The 15,896-nt window shown below is 33.4% G+C and overlaps 2 protein-coding genes across 2 annotated transcripts; both read left to right on the top strand.

Annotated features, from left to right (window-relative positions):
• Window positions 1–713: 713 nt before the first annotated feature.
• Window positions 714–4,646, top strand: LOC132044304 (phytoene synthase 2, chloroplastic). Its single transcript, XM_059434790.1, has 7 exons — window positions 714–887; window positions 1,289–2,027; window positions 2,119–2,169; window positions 2,983–3,155; window positions 3,239–3,474; window positions 3,644–3,836; window positions 4,255–4,646. The coding sequence occupies exons 2-7, from the start codon at window positions 1,544–1,546 to the stop codon at window positions 4,432–4,434; spliced, it is 1,317 nt and encodes a 438-aa protein (XP_059290773.1). The 5' UTR covers window positions 714–887; window positions 1,289–1,543; the 3' UTR covers window positions 4,435–4,646.
• Window positions 4,647–8,824: 4,178 nt separating this feature from the next.
• Window positions 8,825–13,802, top strand: LOC132044318 (glutathione S-transferase F11-like). The gene is made up of 3 exons (XM_059434808.1): window positions 8,825–9,137; window positions 9,276–9,324; window positions 13,078–13,802. The coding sequence occupies exons 1-3, from the start codon at window positions 8,991–8,993 to the stop codon at window positions 13,572–13,574; spliced, it is 693 nt and encodes a 230-aa protein (XP_059290791.1). The 5' UTR covers window positions 8,825–8,990; the 3' UTR covers window positions 13,575–13,802.
• Window positions 13,803–15,896: the final 2,094 nt, after the last annotated feature.

Here is a 15,896-nt window from a genome sequence, read left to right as displayed (position 1 = left end):
TTAGATAAAGAGTTTAAAAAATAAAAATTGACTTTTGAATTTTATAATCTAAAATAAGTCAAAGATATCTGTGTGATTATAAATATCTCGTTAAGCGTAAAAAATAAAATTATTATCAAATAAAAAATACTTCATTTTATTTAGGATTGACTAAAATGAAAAGTGTGTCATGTAAATTGAGACGGAAGAAGTTGTACATTTTGTCAGATGTAACGTGCACTCTTACATAAAATGTACTCCCTCTGTCCCAAAAAAAATTGTCCGCCTTTCTTTTTTAATATGTATCAAAAAGATTATTCTCTTTTTATATTTAGAAATAAATTTAACTTTATGAGATAATTTACAGCCATATAAATACTTAAAGCTTATTTTAGACCATATATATCAAAAATCTTTCTTTATTTTTTAAATTTTACATCAAATTAAAAGAGAATAATCTTTTTGGGGCGGAGAAAGTACTACTTAAAAGTTTGACTATTATAAAAGGATATACTTGGGCTGCTTGTTTACTAGAACTATAATTAGACACAATACAGTAGTGGGACCATATTATGAAATTTTACGTGTCTGTGTTCTGGCCAAAAACATTTAATGTGTTAGTGTGAGAAAAGGTGAAAAGGTGGACACTGGAGACTGGAGAATTGAAGGGGATAAAATCTGAATCACTCAATTCTATACAGTAAATCAGCACGAGTGAACAAGAAATACTACTAACCAAAAACAAAACAATTGAATGGTACAAAACTATTCAAAAATATATATAGGAGTATTTTAAACAAGGAAATGCTGCTAAAATTTTTATAGAGATCAGCAGGAAGAAGGTGGCAATTTGAACTTTCTTTCAACTGATGTTGATATGTTAAAAACCTTCTCCAACTAATTGGCAGGTTGGTTCTTTAAATTCCCTTGTAGCTGTCATTATTCTGGTTTTTGCATTATAGTATTATATTAAAGATTTGAAGCTCCTTTTCCTTTTCTAGACAGTTTCTACGTGTATTATAGTTAGAAAGCGAGCTTATTATAATCTAATTGACTATATGTAGAAAGCCTCCATTACTTGAAAAAAAGTGTGAAGCATGTTCATTTGGAAGTTTTCCTATTTGTGCGTTCAGTTGTTTTTTAATGATCCTTGCTTTAATTGTGCTGCTGGCAGATGCTGTTGCTGATTTGATTCTTGGTATTGGGTTTCTTTATTTAATAAGAAAAGTTTGAATATTTATACTTTTGAGTGGTCATAACTGTATAACCAGTATGATATAAAGTGTATTTGGTTTATCTCATTGTGCAGAAAATCAGAAAGACAAGGTTTTGCTTCTTGTTGATGAGCGCATTATAGCTCTGCTTGTGTAAGCCAAAGTCGGTTCACTATCTTATTATGCGATTTTTATAATCGTTGATATTGCTTGAAAATTAGTGGATAGACTCTATTGGGGATCTACTACTATAGTATTCTTTTTTTTCTTTTTCTTTTTGAGGTGAGAACTGAGAAGGAAAGACAAACACTTGGGAATTGTTTTAGCCCACCGAGGTTGTTTGTTTGAGCATGTCTGTTGCTTTGTTGTGGGTTGTTTCTCCAAATTCCGAGGTCTCAAATGGGACAGGATTCTTGGAGTCAGTCCGGGAAGGGAACCGGCTTTTCGAATCATCCAGGTTCCCAGCTCGGGACAGGAATTTGATGTGGAAGGGGAGAATCAAGAAAAGTAGGAGACAGAGGTGGAATTTTGGGTCTTTAAATGCAGATTCCAGATATTCGTGCTTGGGAGGATCAAGAAATGAAGATGGAAGCAGTTTTTCTATACAGTCCAGTTTGGTGGCTAGTCCAGCTGGAGAAATGGCTGTGTCATCAGAAAAAAAGGTGTATGATGTTGTATTGAAGCAGGCAGCTTTAGTGAAGAGACAGCTGAGATCTACTGATGATTTAGAAGTGAAGCCGGATATTGTTATCCCCAGGAATGTAGGCTTGTTGAGTGAAGCATATGATCGTTGTGGCGAAATATGCGCAGAGTATGCAAAGACATTTTACTTAGGTCAGTCTCAGTCTTTTTTTTTTTTTTAATCTGTTCTTTAGTTTACAAAATCTTGGTGACAAAATTTGATCTTTGTTTGGTTGTTATTCAGGAACCAAGCTAATGACACCAAATAGAAGAAGAGCTATATGGGCAATATATGGTGATGTTTCAACTTTCAAGACATATAGTATCTTATGTATATCTGTGTTTAACTGGGGACATAAAAGGTGAATTATATTTCAGCTAGACGTGGAATATTATAGGTGCAAGTTGAGCTCTACTAGCTTGTGAGACATTATTTTATCTATAAAGAGGAGATTTAATTTTTTATACCTTACACAACAGTCAAAATTTGTGGAAGAAGTGCTAAAATTATTTGACTGGATCGGCGGAAGTGTAACATGCTTTTACTGTTTGTTTTATCAGTTTTCTTGGGAATCTTTGACATAATTTCAACTTTTTTCTGGCCGATAATTTGGCTCTTTGTTCCAAATCTTATGCTCTTTATACAGTCCAAAAGGTTAAGAAAGTATAATTCAGATTATTTTAACATTATGCGGTTGGCAACTCCTATTTACAACTTTCTGGTCGAGGTGCAACTTGTGATCTGATTCATTTTCCATTTTGTTTGGTAGTCTTCAAAGTTTGGTCAAGCTCTGTGCATGGTCAATTATGGTATATCTTGTCAGTGAGAAACTTCCACTAAAATTGAAAAAATGAACTTATGGCGATTGAGAACACTCGGGTCAATTACCAAAAAAGAGCACTCAAGTCCAAATGAATGAAAATGAACTCTAACCATGATAAACCTAGATATGGCTAAATTTAGCTTTTTGGTAGCATGTTTCTGGCTTGCCCCTTAGATTATTTTCTAGTCCAAGAATGCTGATTCTTGAAGAAATTGACAGGGATTTTTGTATTAGCTCATGTATAAATGGCTTTGTCGTTTGAAAGCTGTGTTCTTTTTAAACAGTGTGGTGCAGGAGAACGGATGAGCTTGTTGATGGCCCTAATGCATCACACATAACCCCACAAGCTTTAGATAGGTGGGAGGCCAGGCTAGAAGATATTTTCAACGGGCGGCCATTTGATATGCTTGATGCAGCTTTATCCGATACTGTTACCAGATTTCCTGTTGATATTCAGGTTAGTCTCTCTAATTCGATCATCATTATATTCTCCCAATTCTAACCATGTGAAGTGTCTGACTCTTCATCTACCTGGTGCAGCCATTCAGAGATATGGTTGAAGGAATGCGTATGGACTTGTGGAAATCCAGATACAAGAACTTCGATGAGCTTTATCTCTATTGTTACTATGTTGCCGGTACAGTAGGATTGATGAGTGTTCCAATTATGGGCATTGCACCTGAATCAGAGGCAACGACAGAGAGTGTATATAATGCCGCTTTGTCTTTAGGGATTGCAAATCAACTAACCAATATACTCAGAGATGTGGGAGAAGAGTAAGTATGAAGCTACATTTAGTACACATTGACATTTCCTAAGTAATTAACATGCCAAAAAATTGTCGCAAGAGTTCTATTTCTCAGATATAAGTGTGTCGTAATGTCCGGATTTTGAAATACAATGTATGCAGTGCTTAAAATGCCTTACATATTTCATGTTGTACAGTGCAAGAAGAGGAAGAGTATACTTACCTCAAGATGAATTAGCACAGGCCGGGCTCTCAGATGAAGACATATTTGCTGGAAGAGTGACCGATAAATGGAGGAACTTTATGAAGAAGCAAATTCAGAGGGCAAGGAAATTCTTTGATGAGGCAGAGAAAGGTGTCTTAGAACTGAGCTCTGCCAGTAGATGGCCTGTAAGTAGTCATAAAATTACACAACTACTATTACAATTGATCATTCATATCCAGTAGTTTTCTTTTATTGTTATGGTAGTGAGTAAAAAAAAGAAACATGAACCAACTCTTTTTGTAGTGACACATTCCATCACATTGGTAAGCAAACTATGTTCCTGCATTTGGCTATAGTTAGTATGGACTAATCGTCGTACTGATAGACATTGAATGGTGTCGTAGTTTCCAATTTTCAACAGCATTCTCTTTTGGTGATGTTCAAATCTTCTCTGTTATGTGCTGCTTGTGTTCCTACATCACATGGGAGGAAATAAAGCTTGATTTGACGTACCTATGCATTGATGGTCAAATTTTGCATTGAGGTCACATTCTGAATCCTTATTCTAGTATGGCAATGAGCTTATTTTTTTTGTTGTTGCAGGTGTTGGCATCGTTGCTTTTGTATCGCAAGATATTGGACGAGATTGAAGCAAACGACTACAACAACTTCACAAGGAGGGCTTGTGTGAGCAAGCCAAAGAAGCTTCTCATGTTGCCTATTGCTTATGCAAGATCTCTTGTTCCCCCAAAAATTACTTCTTCTCCACAAGCAAAGACATGAATGAATTTGTTGGAGACAATATAATGAGGAATATATACTCAAGTAAATGAGGCACTTGTAAATGAGATATCTTGCTACATGTGTATCATCATCAAAAGTAGATTGTAAATTCAATATGACAACTTCCCGGTAGAATGTTTCTCCACACTCAAACCCTCAATTGAGAAAATTACTTGTTCATGCATAGAATTCAGTAACTTCCTCCTACTGTTTATTCTCTTCTTCTTTCATTTTTTTTTTTTTGGGGAGATTTGAACCTTGCACCAAAATAGTACAAAGTAAAGTTACAATCACTATATTGTAACTCCAATCTCCTACCACAGTGTCACTATTTTAAGTTTCTAAACTCTTACTTTTTCCAGAGAAATTGTCAAGGTTCATTTAATGCAACAAATAGGTCAGTTGATGTAGGCGCTTAAAATTTATTGAATTGAATCCATGCAAATTTTGGATGTGCATTGTAAATTCAAGAAATATTGATCCTAGAAAACATCATGGGTCAATAGAGTTATACGGAATTACGGATTCTTCAAGTCCAATTGCACTATTGAAGTCCAAATTCATTAGGTGCAAGCATTTAATTCGCTGTTTTGACACGTCATCGGTGAGTGTATTACAACTCTTTATATTTGTGATAGATGCAAAGTGTCTTAATGACCGCGATGCAGAACTCACCAGTGTCTAAGCCAGAAAAAAATTTAGTTGAGGTCATCAGAGTCACGAAGATCTTGGCATTCTGGTACTGTCAATGGATTTGACCTTAGATCAAGGCATCAAATGCATAGTCTTTTGCCAAGCTCATTAGTAAGCGAGAAACGATCTAAAAGAATCTTTCCCAAAATTAACCAAGAGCGCCGGTGTTGCATGACTTGTTTGGTAATGATGAAGTATATCGCTAGGAGTACCAAATCCTCTTTCGTTAAAAATTTGCTACTTCAACCTTTGAATCGAAGCGAACGACTTCGAAAAAATGAGTAATTGCAATAGTAACCACATAAGATCATTAAAACGATTCTTTTTTGGAAACCTTTATGTTTACATTTACAACTGATAGATGGAAGAGATCGATAGAAAAGAAAATCTTATCTAAGATCTTTCTTAAATTTCTTGAGAATATAATGTTGACTAGATTAAATGAATCTGAACAAAATAAATCGAAGAGTGTCAAAAATTGGTTAACCAAGTTGATGAAGCTTGTTAGAGAATAAGGAGACAAAATCCAAGAACGACAAGGTTGCTGACGAGGTTTCGGCAACCGTCGTCTAATTATTGCTTACAAAAGTTTCTAAAATAAAATAAAATCTATGTTAGTTTAAAGAAAAGGCAGGAATTGTGTTTCGCTAAACATATAAGGAGTCAATTCCTCTATGGTCATTCAACTTAGAAAAATTATCTAGTAAAGTTATTTTTTTATTTTTTATTCTTCATATGGTCATTTAAGTTTATGCATTTGCCGTACAAAGTAACAAGGGTCAAAAGTCACTTTCAAAATAAAAGAAAAAGGGTCAAAATAGTCCCTTAAGTTTGGACATTGAGTTAAAACATCCCTTATTTTTTAACACTGAATAATAGTAATCCTTCAATTATTTTTAACTTCTTACTTCGTAATTAGATTGTGTTCATCCTATATGTAAGTTGATAATATTGATTTTGAAAAAAAACAAATCATAACGTTTAAAAGTAAAAAAAATGAAGAGTGTTAATGTAGATGGTAAAATACGCACTAAAATTTTTTAATGAGATAAAAGGGAGGAACAACTATTATTCGACATTGGGAGACATATTTAATTTTTTTAGCAGGGTTGGAGGGGGAAAATAATTTTCACCCAAATAATTACAAGATTGACAAAAATAATATTTGAAAACCTTAAAAAATATTTAGCACATAGTCATAATAGAATCTCCTCATTTTATGTGATGTCAACTGGTTTTTATTATTATGATGATATCCTTCAATATGCATCTATGTTTTTTTTTTCCTTACAAAAACCCTTTATGATTAGTCTTTACATATAAATTTTCCTATTAGGACCTAGCTAGTTTTTTTTTGTTTGAAGGAATTCACCGTCTTCCTTATTAATGTATGAATTTCCTGACAATAATTTCTATCGTAGAAGAAACTAACAACTAATTTAAACATTTTATCAAAATAAAGATACTCATAAAATGAATAAATAGAAAACATTATTTTATTGTTGAACTCCTAAGTTTCCAAGCAAGTAGAGTACTCATAGGCTATTTCATATTCTTTTTTAGCAGTGATAAAATGAACTTTTTTTTTTTTAACATTTTAAAATTTATCAATTACAATTATTTGTGTGTTTCGTTACTTTTAATATCACAGCTAGAGTTGAACTAAGATTGTATATCATTAAAAGGTTGTTTGTGTTTTATGTTAAATAATAAGAACTATTTAATTGAAAATTCAAACTTAAGGGACTACTTTGACCATTTTTCTTTTATTTTTATAGTGACTTTTAGCCCTTGTTACTTAGTAAGGCAAATGTATAAAATTCATTGACCGTATTAGGAACAAAAAAATAGATAAATGACTTTACTAGGTAGTTTGCTTAACTTGAGTGACCTTTTGAGGAATTGACTCGAAAATTGAATTGGTTTTTAAACACTTTTTTGTCTTAATTATGTATTTGGTAAATATTCAAAGTGTTTGTAAGCTAAAATCAATCGAAATCATAAATTCTTACCTCCTAACTTATGATTTTCCGGCTCATAAGCACTTTTAGCTTGACCCAGACTTCTTTATTTATCATTAATATTTTTCTTTAATTTTCAAAATATTTTTTCCAAAACAAAACCCTAACTTCTTGTTCTCCGATATTCTTCATTTCTCATTTTCTTTTTAAAAAATACTTTTAGATTTGTAAGTTTTGTAAAAATTATAAGAATATATTAGGCATTTTAACAAAAAATTGACTTATCGACATTTCTTTTCACCAAATAGGTCAATTGCCTATTATTAGTGTCAAGACTTCTATTCAAACACATAGATGCTTATTTATAAAGACCGGCTTTAGCACTTACAAATGCTTTTCCAAACTTAAAATTTATTAGTTAATCCAAATAGACACTAAATCCTAAAAGGTAAGATTAAATTTAAAACTCGAAGTATAACTTCAACATGGATGGTTCTATACAGGGAAGCATTGACGGATGAATTTTTCATTAAGGGGATTTAATTATAGAGAAATAAACCAAGAGGATTCGATCTACTATATGTACATACAAAACAATTTTGACATTATATACATATAATGTATTTTTTATGAAGGAGGTTCCAATAAACCCCCGACCTCCGATCCGTTCCGCGCGATGGACGATAGAAAAAACTTATGTGCTTCCAATCAACAATGTAAATGTGAGTGTTATGTACTTGTTAAAACCTTGTTTGTCAAAGTAGGCCTTTGGACGTGATTTGGTTAAAAACATAGAATTTATAGTTAAAAAGTGTATTTCGAAATTGAAAATGTGCTTAAACATGTAAATAAATTAAAGTTTTGTGAATGAAAAATTGAAAAACTCGTAAAACCTTTTTATCATTTCAAACTTTAAATTCCATAGTTCAAGTTTGAAGTTGATTATGGCCAAATTGATAAATGATTAGTTGAAACATTCTCCAAATATTACAAATTTTCTAACCAAAATCTATAGCCAAACGGGTTAATTTTTGTTTTCTTGATGAGGGTTCTTGTATGTCAGACAGATTATCATTATGTATATAAATTAGAAGAAAATGAGTGAATATTTTTTGGGTGGTTAATAATACTTCAAATTTTTTGCACCATATAACGATGTATGAGTCCTAATTACACTTAAAATTCATTATCCTATGTAACAAGATGGTATAAGACAAAACCACTTAAAGAGAATACGTATCCCTTGATTTTAGGCTCCAAATTGGATTTCTCTCCTCACGTACATCTCGAGTTTCATCTAGCTAAGTCTTTCCCTTTTCTCATCCCTTTAAATGAAAGATTTACACTACATGACGATATAACAAATTCAATTACCATTTTATATAAACATTTTTTCAAATAATTACCCAACATAACCTTGATACTCACGGATGACGGAGTCATGACTCATGAGTATTAGATCTGTCTCCACGCACCCACTATTGGTCATCCATTATTTCAGTCCTTTGGTAAGTCAGACTTTCCATTCAACCACTGGTTGCTGCTCGTCCTCACGTGCCAACCCCCAATACAAGAATTTGTTGTTAAATCAAGTCAACAAATTTAGGTACAAACATATGAGCAGCAGGTACAACTGTATAAGCACTTTAATTTCTACTAGTACTGTTGAAATACAAGCGATATGTGGTCTATCTGCAGAACAGAACAAGAATTAACATAACCATATACATAATTTTCACATGACAACCCCCACTACTCTTTTTCTTTAAGCTTATTGATTTTATATTTTCTTTTTTCATGCAAATGAAATTGTCTATTTAAGGAGAACGTATAGTCAATAAGTGATAAACAAGAAGAGAATTGGAATTTTCAAAGTGTTGGATTTCACAAAAACAAAAAAATATGGTAGTGAAAGTGTATGGTTCAGCAATGGCTGCATGCCCACAAAGGGTCATGGTTTGCCTTATAGAGTTGGGGGTCGATTTTGAGCTTATACATGTCGATCTTGATTCTCTCGAGCAGAAAAAACCTGAGTTTCTTGTTTTACAGGTAAAAAAAATTCTTTTTCCCCCCTTCAAAATCACCAGTGATAAGAAAATTAACACAATCAAGTGGAGGAAAAAACCAGCAATTATTGGACAGTAATTAACTGTTCTACAGTTTTGAGCTGTTGTTATTTACTTGCAGCCATTTGGACAGGTTCCTGTCATTGAAGATGGTGATTTCAGGCTTTTCGGTAAGAACCTACTAACATTGTAGTATTACTTATGTTGTAAAAATAGTTGCAAGTGTCAAGTGTTTTACGCTTACACCAGAACTCTCAATCAAAATGTTTGTGCTCACACCAGAACTCATTCACAATAAAATCAAAGTGGTGCAATAGTAATAGCTATGCCAAGCCAAATTTACACAACCAAAAAAAAATTATAGGTGTAAAGATACTTTATATCCTAAATCCACTCTACATGCAATACGTCATTATTATACACTATTAGCATAGCATTATCGCCTTTTACGGAAAAATACGTGATATAACGACTTAAGCCCATTAATTATTGGTTTAGCAATACTTTTAAACAATTACAGAAAAAATAACTATTTCATTTTATAGCAGAATTTCATGACGGCCAGTGTATGTATACATGACGTATGTATGTACGACGACTAGTGTATTTAAGTATGCATCTGTGTGTGTATGCATGCCGGCTAGTGTATGTGTGTATGTATGATATGTTTTGAAAAGAAACGGTTGCTATGTTTTAAATGCTCCATAATATTGTCATAATTTGTTATTGGGCAATTTGCAGGATTGCCCTTCGCTGGGGGTGGTCTTTAATTTTTGTCCCTCAAATCAGTGGTCTTTAATTTTTGTCCCTCAAATCAGTGGTCTTTAATTTTTTCCCTTTGTTAAAAGTTTCTTGGTTCCGGGTTCGAACCCCCGCTCAGTCAAAAATTTAAAAAAAAATCGCAAGGCATAAGTTGAACCCCAACTTATGCCTTAAGGCGTTGGGTTTCAAACTCTACCTTAAGGCAAAAAAAGAAAAGAAAATATGTTAATAACAAGTGTGTATATATATATATATATATATATATATATGCTTTAAATTTTGCAAACCTCTGCTTTAAGGGCAACTTTGGGTAAAAGTGAGCCTTAAGGCAAAGCTTCTGCCTTGCGAATCCCTACTTCTGCCCTGCGAATCCCAACTTATACCTTGCGATTTTTTTTTTTTTTTTTTATTGAGCCTGGGTTCAAACCCAGAACCTCTGGGTGTTAAGCGAAGGACAAATATTAAAGACCACCAATTGAGGGACACAAAATTAAAGACCACCGTAAAAGAATAACAATCCGCGCAAAAAAAAAGTTTGTTATTTGGGGCATAATGGTGCTCTTTATGAAAATTCCCCCTTTTAACTATATCTGTCAACTCGGCCCATTAGGGGAGAGCCCATCGGTTACCAAGCCAAGTTGGACTTCCCTTAATGGGAAGGGTTGGCAAACAGGTTTCCTTCCTAAAGCAGGCAAACTATCACAGCCCAAAACCCATTACTAAGCGAGCCAAACTGGATCGGACTATTTTTTTTTAGTGGGTCATTTGCACTTTACCCTATTTTGTGTTGGTCTTTAATTTTTGTCCTTCAAATGGGCCGATTTTTAATTTGGGAAAATAACTTAATAGTACTACTTAAGACTTTATATTACAAAACATAAGGATGTTTTTCCTTATTTATAAAATATACCAACAAAATTATAAAATATATCAGATTTGGGCTTAATGGGATACCCACGACTTTGGGCTTTTTTATAGACAGAGAATCTGATTTTTAAATGTGGGCTTAATTTTAGGATAGTTACCGATCAGTTTCTTCTTCTTTTTAAAAAGATTTCTCTCTCCCTCTACAACTGTTGATAGATACCATTTGCAAACACATATCATATTTCATTCTAATGTCCCAATATTAAAGATTATAGTTCAAGTTCCAGATGGTTTTACAAATACTATAAGATGTTTTGGCATCTATCCAAAATGTTTGAAGTTCCATTTTCCATTGCAAAACAAAACATTTCTCTTACAGTATCGTGCTAATTTCCAGATCATCGTCGTTCGTGAAGTACTAAATTACATCAACATACATACAACTTTTATACATATTTCACACATAAAAATTATAACAAATTTATACAGTTATACATACTGCATACAAAAATTTATACTTATTTATTTTCTGGTGTATGAACTTTGTATGAAATCTGGTTTGTATCAATTACAGATCTATTATACATACTTTCTCATAATTTATACATACTTTGATCAGATTTTATAAAATTGATATGTACTTTATCATAATCAAAATATACATACATCTTTTATACATATTTCATACATAAAAATTATAACGAATTTATATATACATATTGCATACAAAATTTATACATATTTGTTTTTGGGTGTATGAACTTTGTATGAATTCTGATTTGTATCAATTACAAAAATTATAACAAACTTTGTATGGAATCTGATTCGTACAGAGAAAGTAATTGTGTATGAATTTTGAATGAGAGAATTACAGATTAGAATTGACTTTTCGAGCAAAAGTTGGAGAAATTTAGGAATAATATCTCTTTATTTTGAACGGGGAGAGAAAAGTGGATATAATAATAGAGCAAAAGTTGGAGAAAATCAGGGAACAATATCTCTTAATTTTAAATGGGGAGAGAAAAGTGGATAAAATAAGGGAAGCATTTTCCTTACATTATTTACTGTGTTTTATTTGTTTCTTTTTAATTTACCTGATTCGTATAGATTTTGTAAGAAATCTATTGATATATTTTGTAAACTGATAAGTATCGTCATGTTCTGTAAATATACCCTCTTACTATGTACATAAACGTTTTTGCCCTGTAATTTTTGCTTTTCAAAATCGAACTTATGTCTAAAGGGGCATAGTTTACGCATCATAATATCCACAAATTATGCACCCACCCTTAGCCTCTGTTTGGATGGTTGTTTCTCGTGGTTCATTAATGTATAATATGGTATGGTACAGTATGGTGTTGTATTGTATTGTACTGTATTAATGAACACAATGTTTGGATAGACGGACCCCAGCTTAGATTAGACTAACTGGCCGAGAAGGTTAGCGAGGTGCCTGCTATGGTGAAGTGAAAGATCTTTCACTATAGTGGGAAGAAGACAGGTGGGAGCGAGCGGAGCGAGAGCAAAGCAAGCTCCAGTGGTGGGTTGTCTTACTGTATCGTTTGTTGTGGTTTTATAACATTTGTATTGTTTGGTTTGGTAATAATAGTCTTGTCTAATAACTTGTAAGTTTACTAAAAACCACTTAACTCTTAATTAGAAATTAATTTATATATATATATATATATATATATAAACTCGGGTAAAGAATAAATTAGAAACTTTAAAAAATAAGTAGGTAGTGGGTGGGGGTGGTGGAGGGGTGGGTAGTAGGGTGGAGGTGAGGGTGGGGTTGGGCAGTGGTGAGGGGTAGTGGGTGGTGGTTGGGGTAGTGGGGGTGGGTGGCAGAAGAGTGGGGTAGTTGAGGGTGCGGTGGGTGGTAGGGTGGGGGTGGGGTGAGTGGCGGGGGTGAGTGGTAGGGTGGGGCAGGGGTGGGGTGGGGGTGAGTGGTAGGGAGGGAGTGGGGTGGGGTGGATGGTGGAGGGTGGGGTATAATGGAGAAATATAATACATGACCATGGAAAAACCACCAAATCCGTGATTACAAAAATTGGGACTTTTTATGGTTATATAACCATGGAATGAACCACGGGTTTACAACACCATACTACATAATTTTAAGAACAATGGAAACAAACATGGTTTCATAGAAAACCATACATTAATGAACCACGGGAAACCACCATCGATTTTGAAGGGAAAAAATTAAAGACTAGTCCATTTGAAGGGAAAACCGTGCAATTACTTCTTTTTTAATTTCTTTTTGACATCTTTTTTTAATTTTATTTTTCCAGAATCCAGAGCAATAATAAGGTACTATGCAGCAAAATATGAAGACAAGGGAACTAAACTAACAGGAACCACATTAGAAAAGAAAGCTCTTGTAGATCAATGGCTAGAAGTGGAATCCAACAACTTCAATGACTTGGTATACAACATGGTACTCCAGCTCTTCGTATTCCCTAAGATGGGACACAAAAGTGACTTGACATTGGTACAAAATTGTGCTGACAAGCTAGAAAAAGTGTTCGACATATATGAACAAAGGTTGTCCAAGTGCAAATACTTGGCAGGAGATTTTTTCTCCTTAGCTGATCTAAGCCACCTCCCTAGCCTTAGGTTTGTGATGAATGAAGGTGGCTTTGCACATTTGCTTACTAAGAGGAAGAGTTTGCATGATTGGTATTTGGATATTTCAAGCAGGCCTTCTTGGAAAAAAGTGTTGGACCTCATGATGATGAAGAAATCAGATATGTCAACCGGCCCAGCTAAAGAAGAAGTAAAAGTTTAAGAAAAATTACAACTCAACTGTGCTTTCATCTTGATTTCGTCACGAGCGTTGTGGATATTGAATATTCATATAATCGAGTCTGATTAGTTTGAGACTGAAGCGTAGTTATCTGTATTGCATGTTTCAACTAGAATAGAGTCTAAAATGTATTTGGAGTTGAATAATTTTGTTTCGTTGTATTGTAAATTGGAAATAAATTTAAATTTAAGCTACGATTTTAAGTTCTCTGCACATTGACTATGTACACAAAATATTTTATACCATCACATCATGCTACATATCCGCAATAATCGGTAACTCTTTATAACAAATATGATTATCTGACATGCAAAATATAATAATTAACTTATTATAATATGTAAAATAGAGGAATACTTGTTATTAACATACTTTTCTTTAGTTTGGTTGGATAGTTGTTGTCAACTTAAGAGCTTTGTATTTTTTCTAATCTAAAGAGTAACAGATCCAACTGAATTTTATACTGACCTACAAGGGGGAAAATTGGGGCTTAAAGAGAATCAACCTAAGTTATGGTCTTTCGTTAGTTTTGGTCATGGCCCAGATAGCTATCACTGGCTCACATTTATCAATTGAATTTTTTTTAAGGAATGAGCTCACAACTATTATACGTAGATCCAACAGACCAGAAGAAAAAAAAGAAAAAAAAAAAGATTTCGATACCTAAACAAATTTAGACAGTATTTTAGGGAACTTGAATACTTCAAAACAATAATCGGCTGTAACTTTTTTTCAACTTTCCGAGGCAATTGTAGCTGCAAAAAAGAAGCTTCATGAGACGAATTGGTATAAACAACATTTGTCTCATACTTAATTACAGTACAATTCAGAAAGTTATACGGCAGCTATATGTAGGTGGTGTTACAATTTTAGAAAATCAATGGCAGCCAAAAGAAAGGGTAATATATTCAACCGAATTTGCGTTGGATGAAGTTGGTGCGGTTTGAGGTATCGCTACGCCATCAACAGTTCGTTTTATCATGGGAGGAAGTAATCCATAACCTCAAGTACAGTGAGGGGATTAAATTGCTTAAGGACACACAGAGAAATCTGTGGACTCGGATATTTTCAGTTTTATGAATTTTACGTTTTTCAAGAATAATTCAAATTTCTTGTTTATTGGTTTTGAACACACAAATTTACTAACGAACTTAAGGAATTTAATATAATTTCTACGTTCTATCTCTTTTCTGTTAATCTACAACAGACTTACTCTTTTCACAAGATAATAAAGCACTCTTTTAGTAATAAAACTGTGTTTGATTTCTGTTTCGGCGGCATTTCGACATGCGTGAAAGCAAAAAAAAATTCCCGCATCTAACTGTGATCTAAGTAATTTGATGGGGGAAGAATTGATTAATACTTTTCGGTGGTAAAGTGAAATCTGTTTTCTATACACCAAATGAATCTCCAAAAGTGACATTTTTGTTACTGAATTTTCCTTATATTCCTATTACTACGAAGAACTTTGGTTGAAGGACTAAAGTATGGTAGTGAAGGAAATCCAATGAAGAAACCAATTTATTGAAGGCAGTAAAATCTGACTCAACATATATATGCCCATACTAGTGTGAAAGATTTTGCTGAATACTTGTGCGTTCCAGTACATGCCAAGACAACTTTATGCAAAAAGGATCATATTCCTTTATATCTCCATTTGATGGCAGAGGTATGTGGATCGTATAGAAACGTTGAAGGAAAAAAGAATCTTGAACCAGTTACTTGTCTTTATTGGCAGCCTAACGATGATGGCAATTGCAAATAACACAATCTGAGAACGCATCAAAGGATGTGATATACCGACACAAATATTGCAAAGGTCGTGATTTTTCTCACAGGAATTGCTAAAATGATACAAATAAGTGACGATCCAACAAAGAGAGAAAAGTTGGAGAGAAAATTGTTTGTTTGCTATGATCAAATGAGTAATAAAAAAGACTGCTGGCTGGATCTTCTGGTTGTTTTGTTAAGCATGTCAAATTTATCAGAGAATAAATTTTAAAGGCGAACTTCTGAAAATCACAGTGGCCTTGAAGTTTGATTTACTGGTTTAATCACCAACAGATTATGTCGTTTGAAAAAGCAAGTGTCTAGTTCTTTCGCAAGGCAAAATCACGCAAAGATTGAAATGATTCGGTGGCGATAAACTCGGGTTGTACTTTTTTTTTTTTAATTAAATAAATTTGTTGCCCGTATGGGCTTTTTATTTAAACAAGCAGAAAAATCGGGTTCTACTTTCTTTACCTTGCTCGTCTTTTAATTTTCTACCCTTTATGATTTATGAAATTCAGTTTTTATAAATGT

Source organism: Lycium ferocissimum, unplaced genomic scaffold (assembly GCF_029784015.1).
Source record: "Lycium ferocissimum isolate CSIRO_LF1 unplaced genomic scaffold, AGI_CSIRO_Lferr_CH_V1 ctg416, whole genome shotgun sequence".
Lineage (NCBI taxonomy): Eukaryota > Viridiplantae > Streptophyta > Magnoliopsida > Solanales > Solanaceae > Lycium > Lycium ferocissimum.
This window is presented reverse-complemented; position numbering and strand designations above follow the sequence as displayed.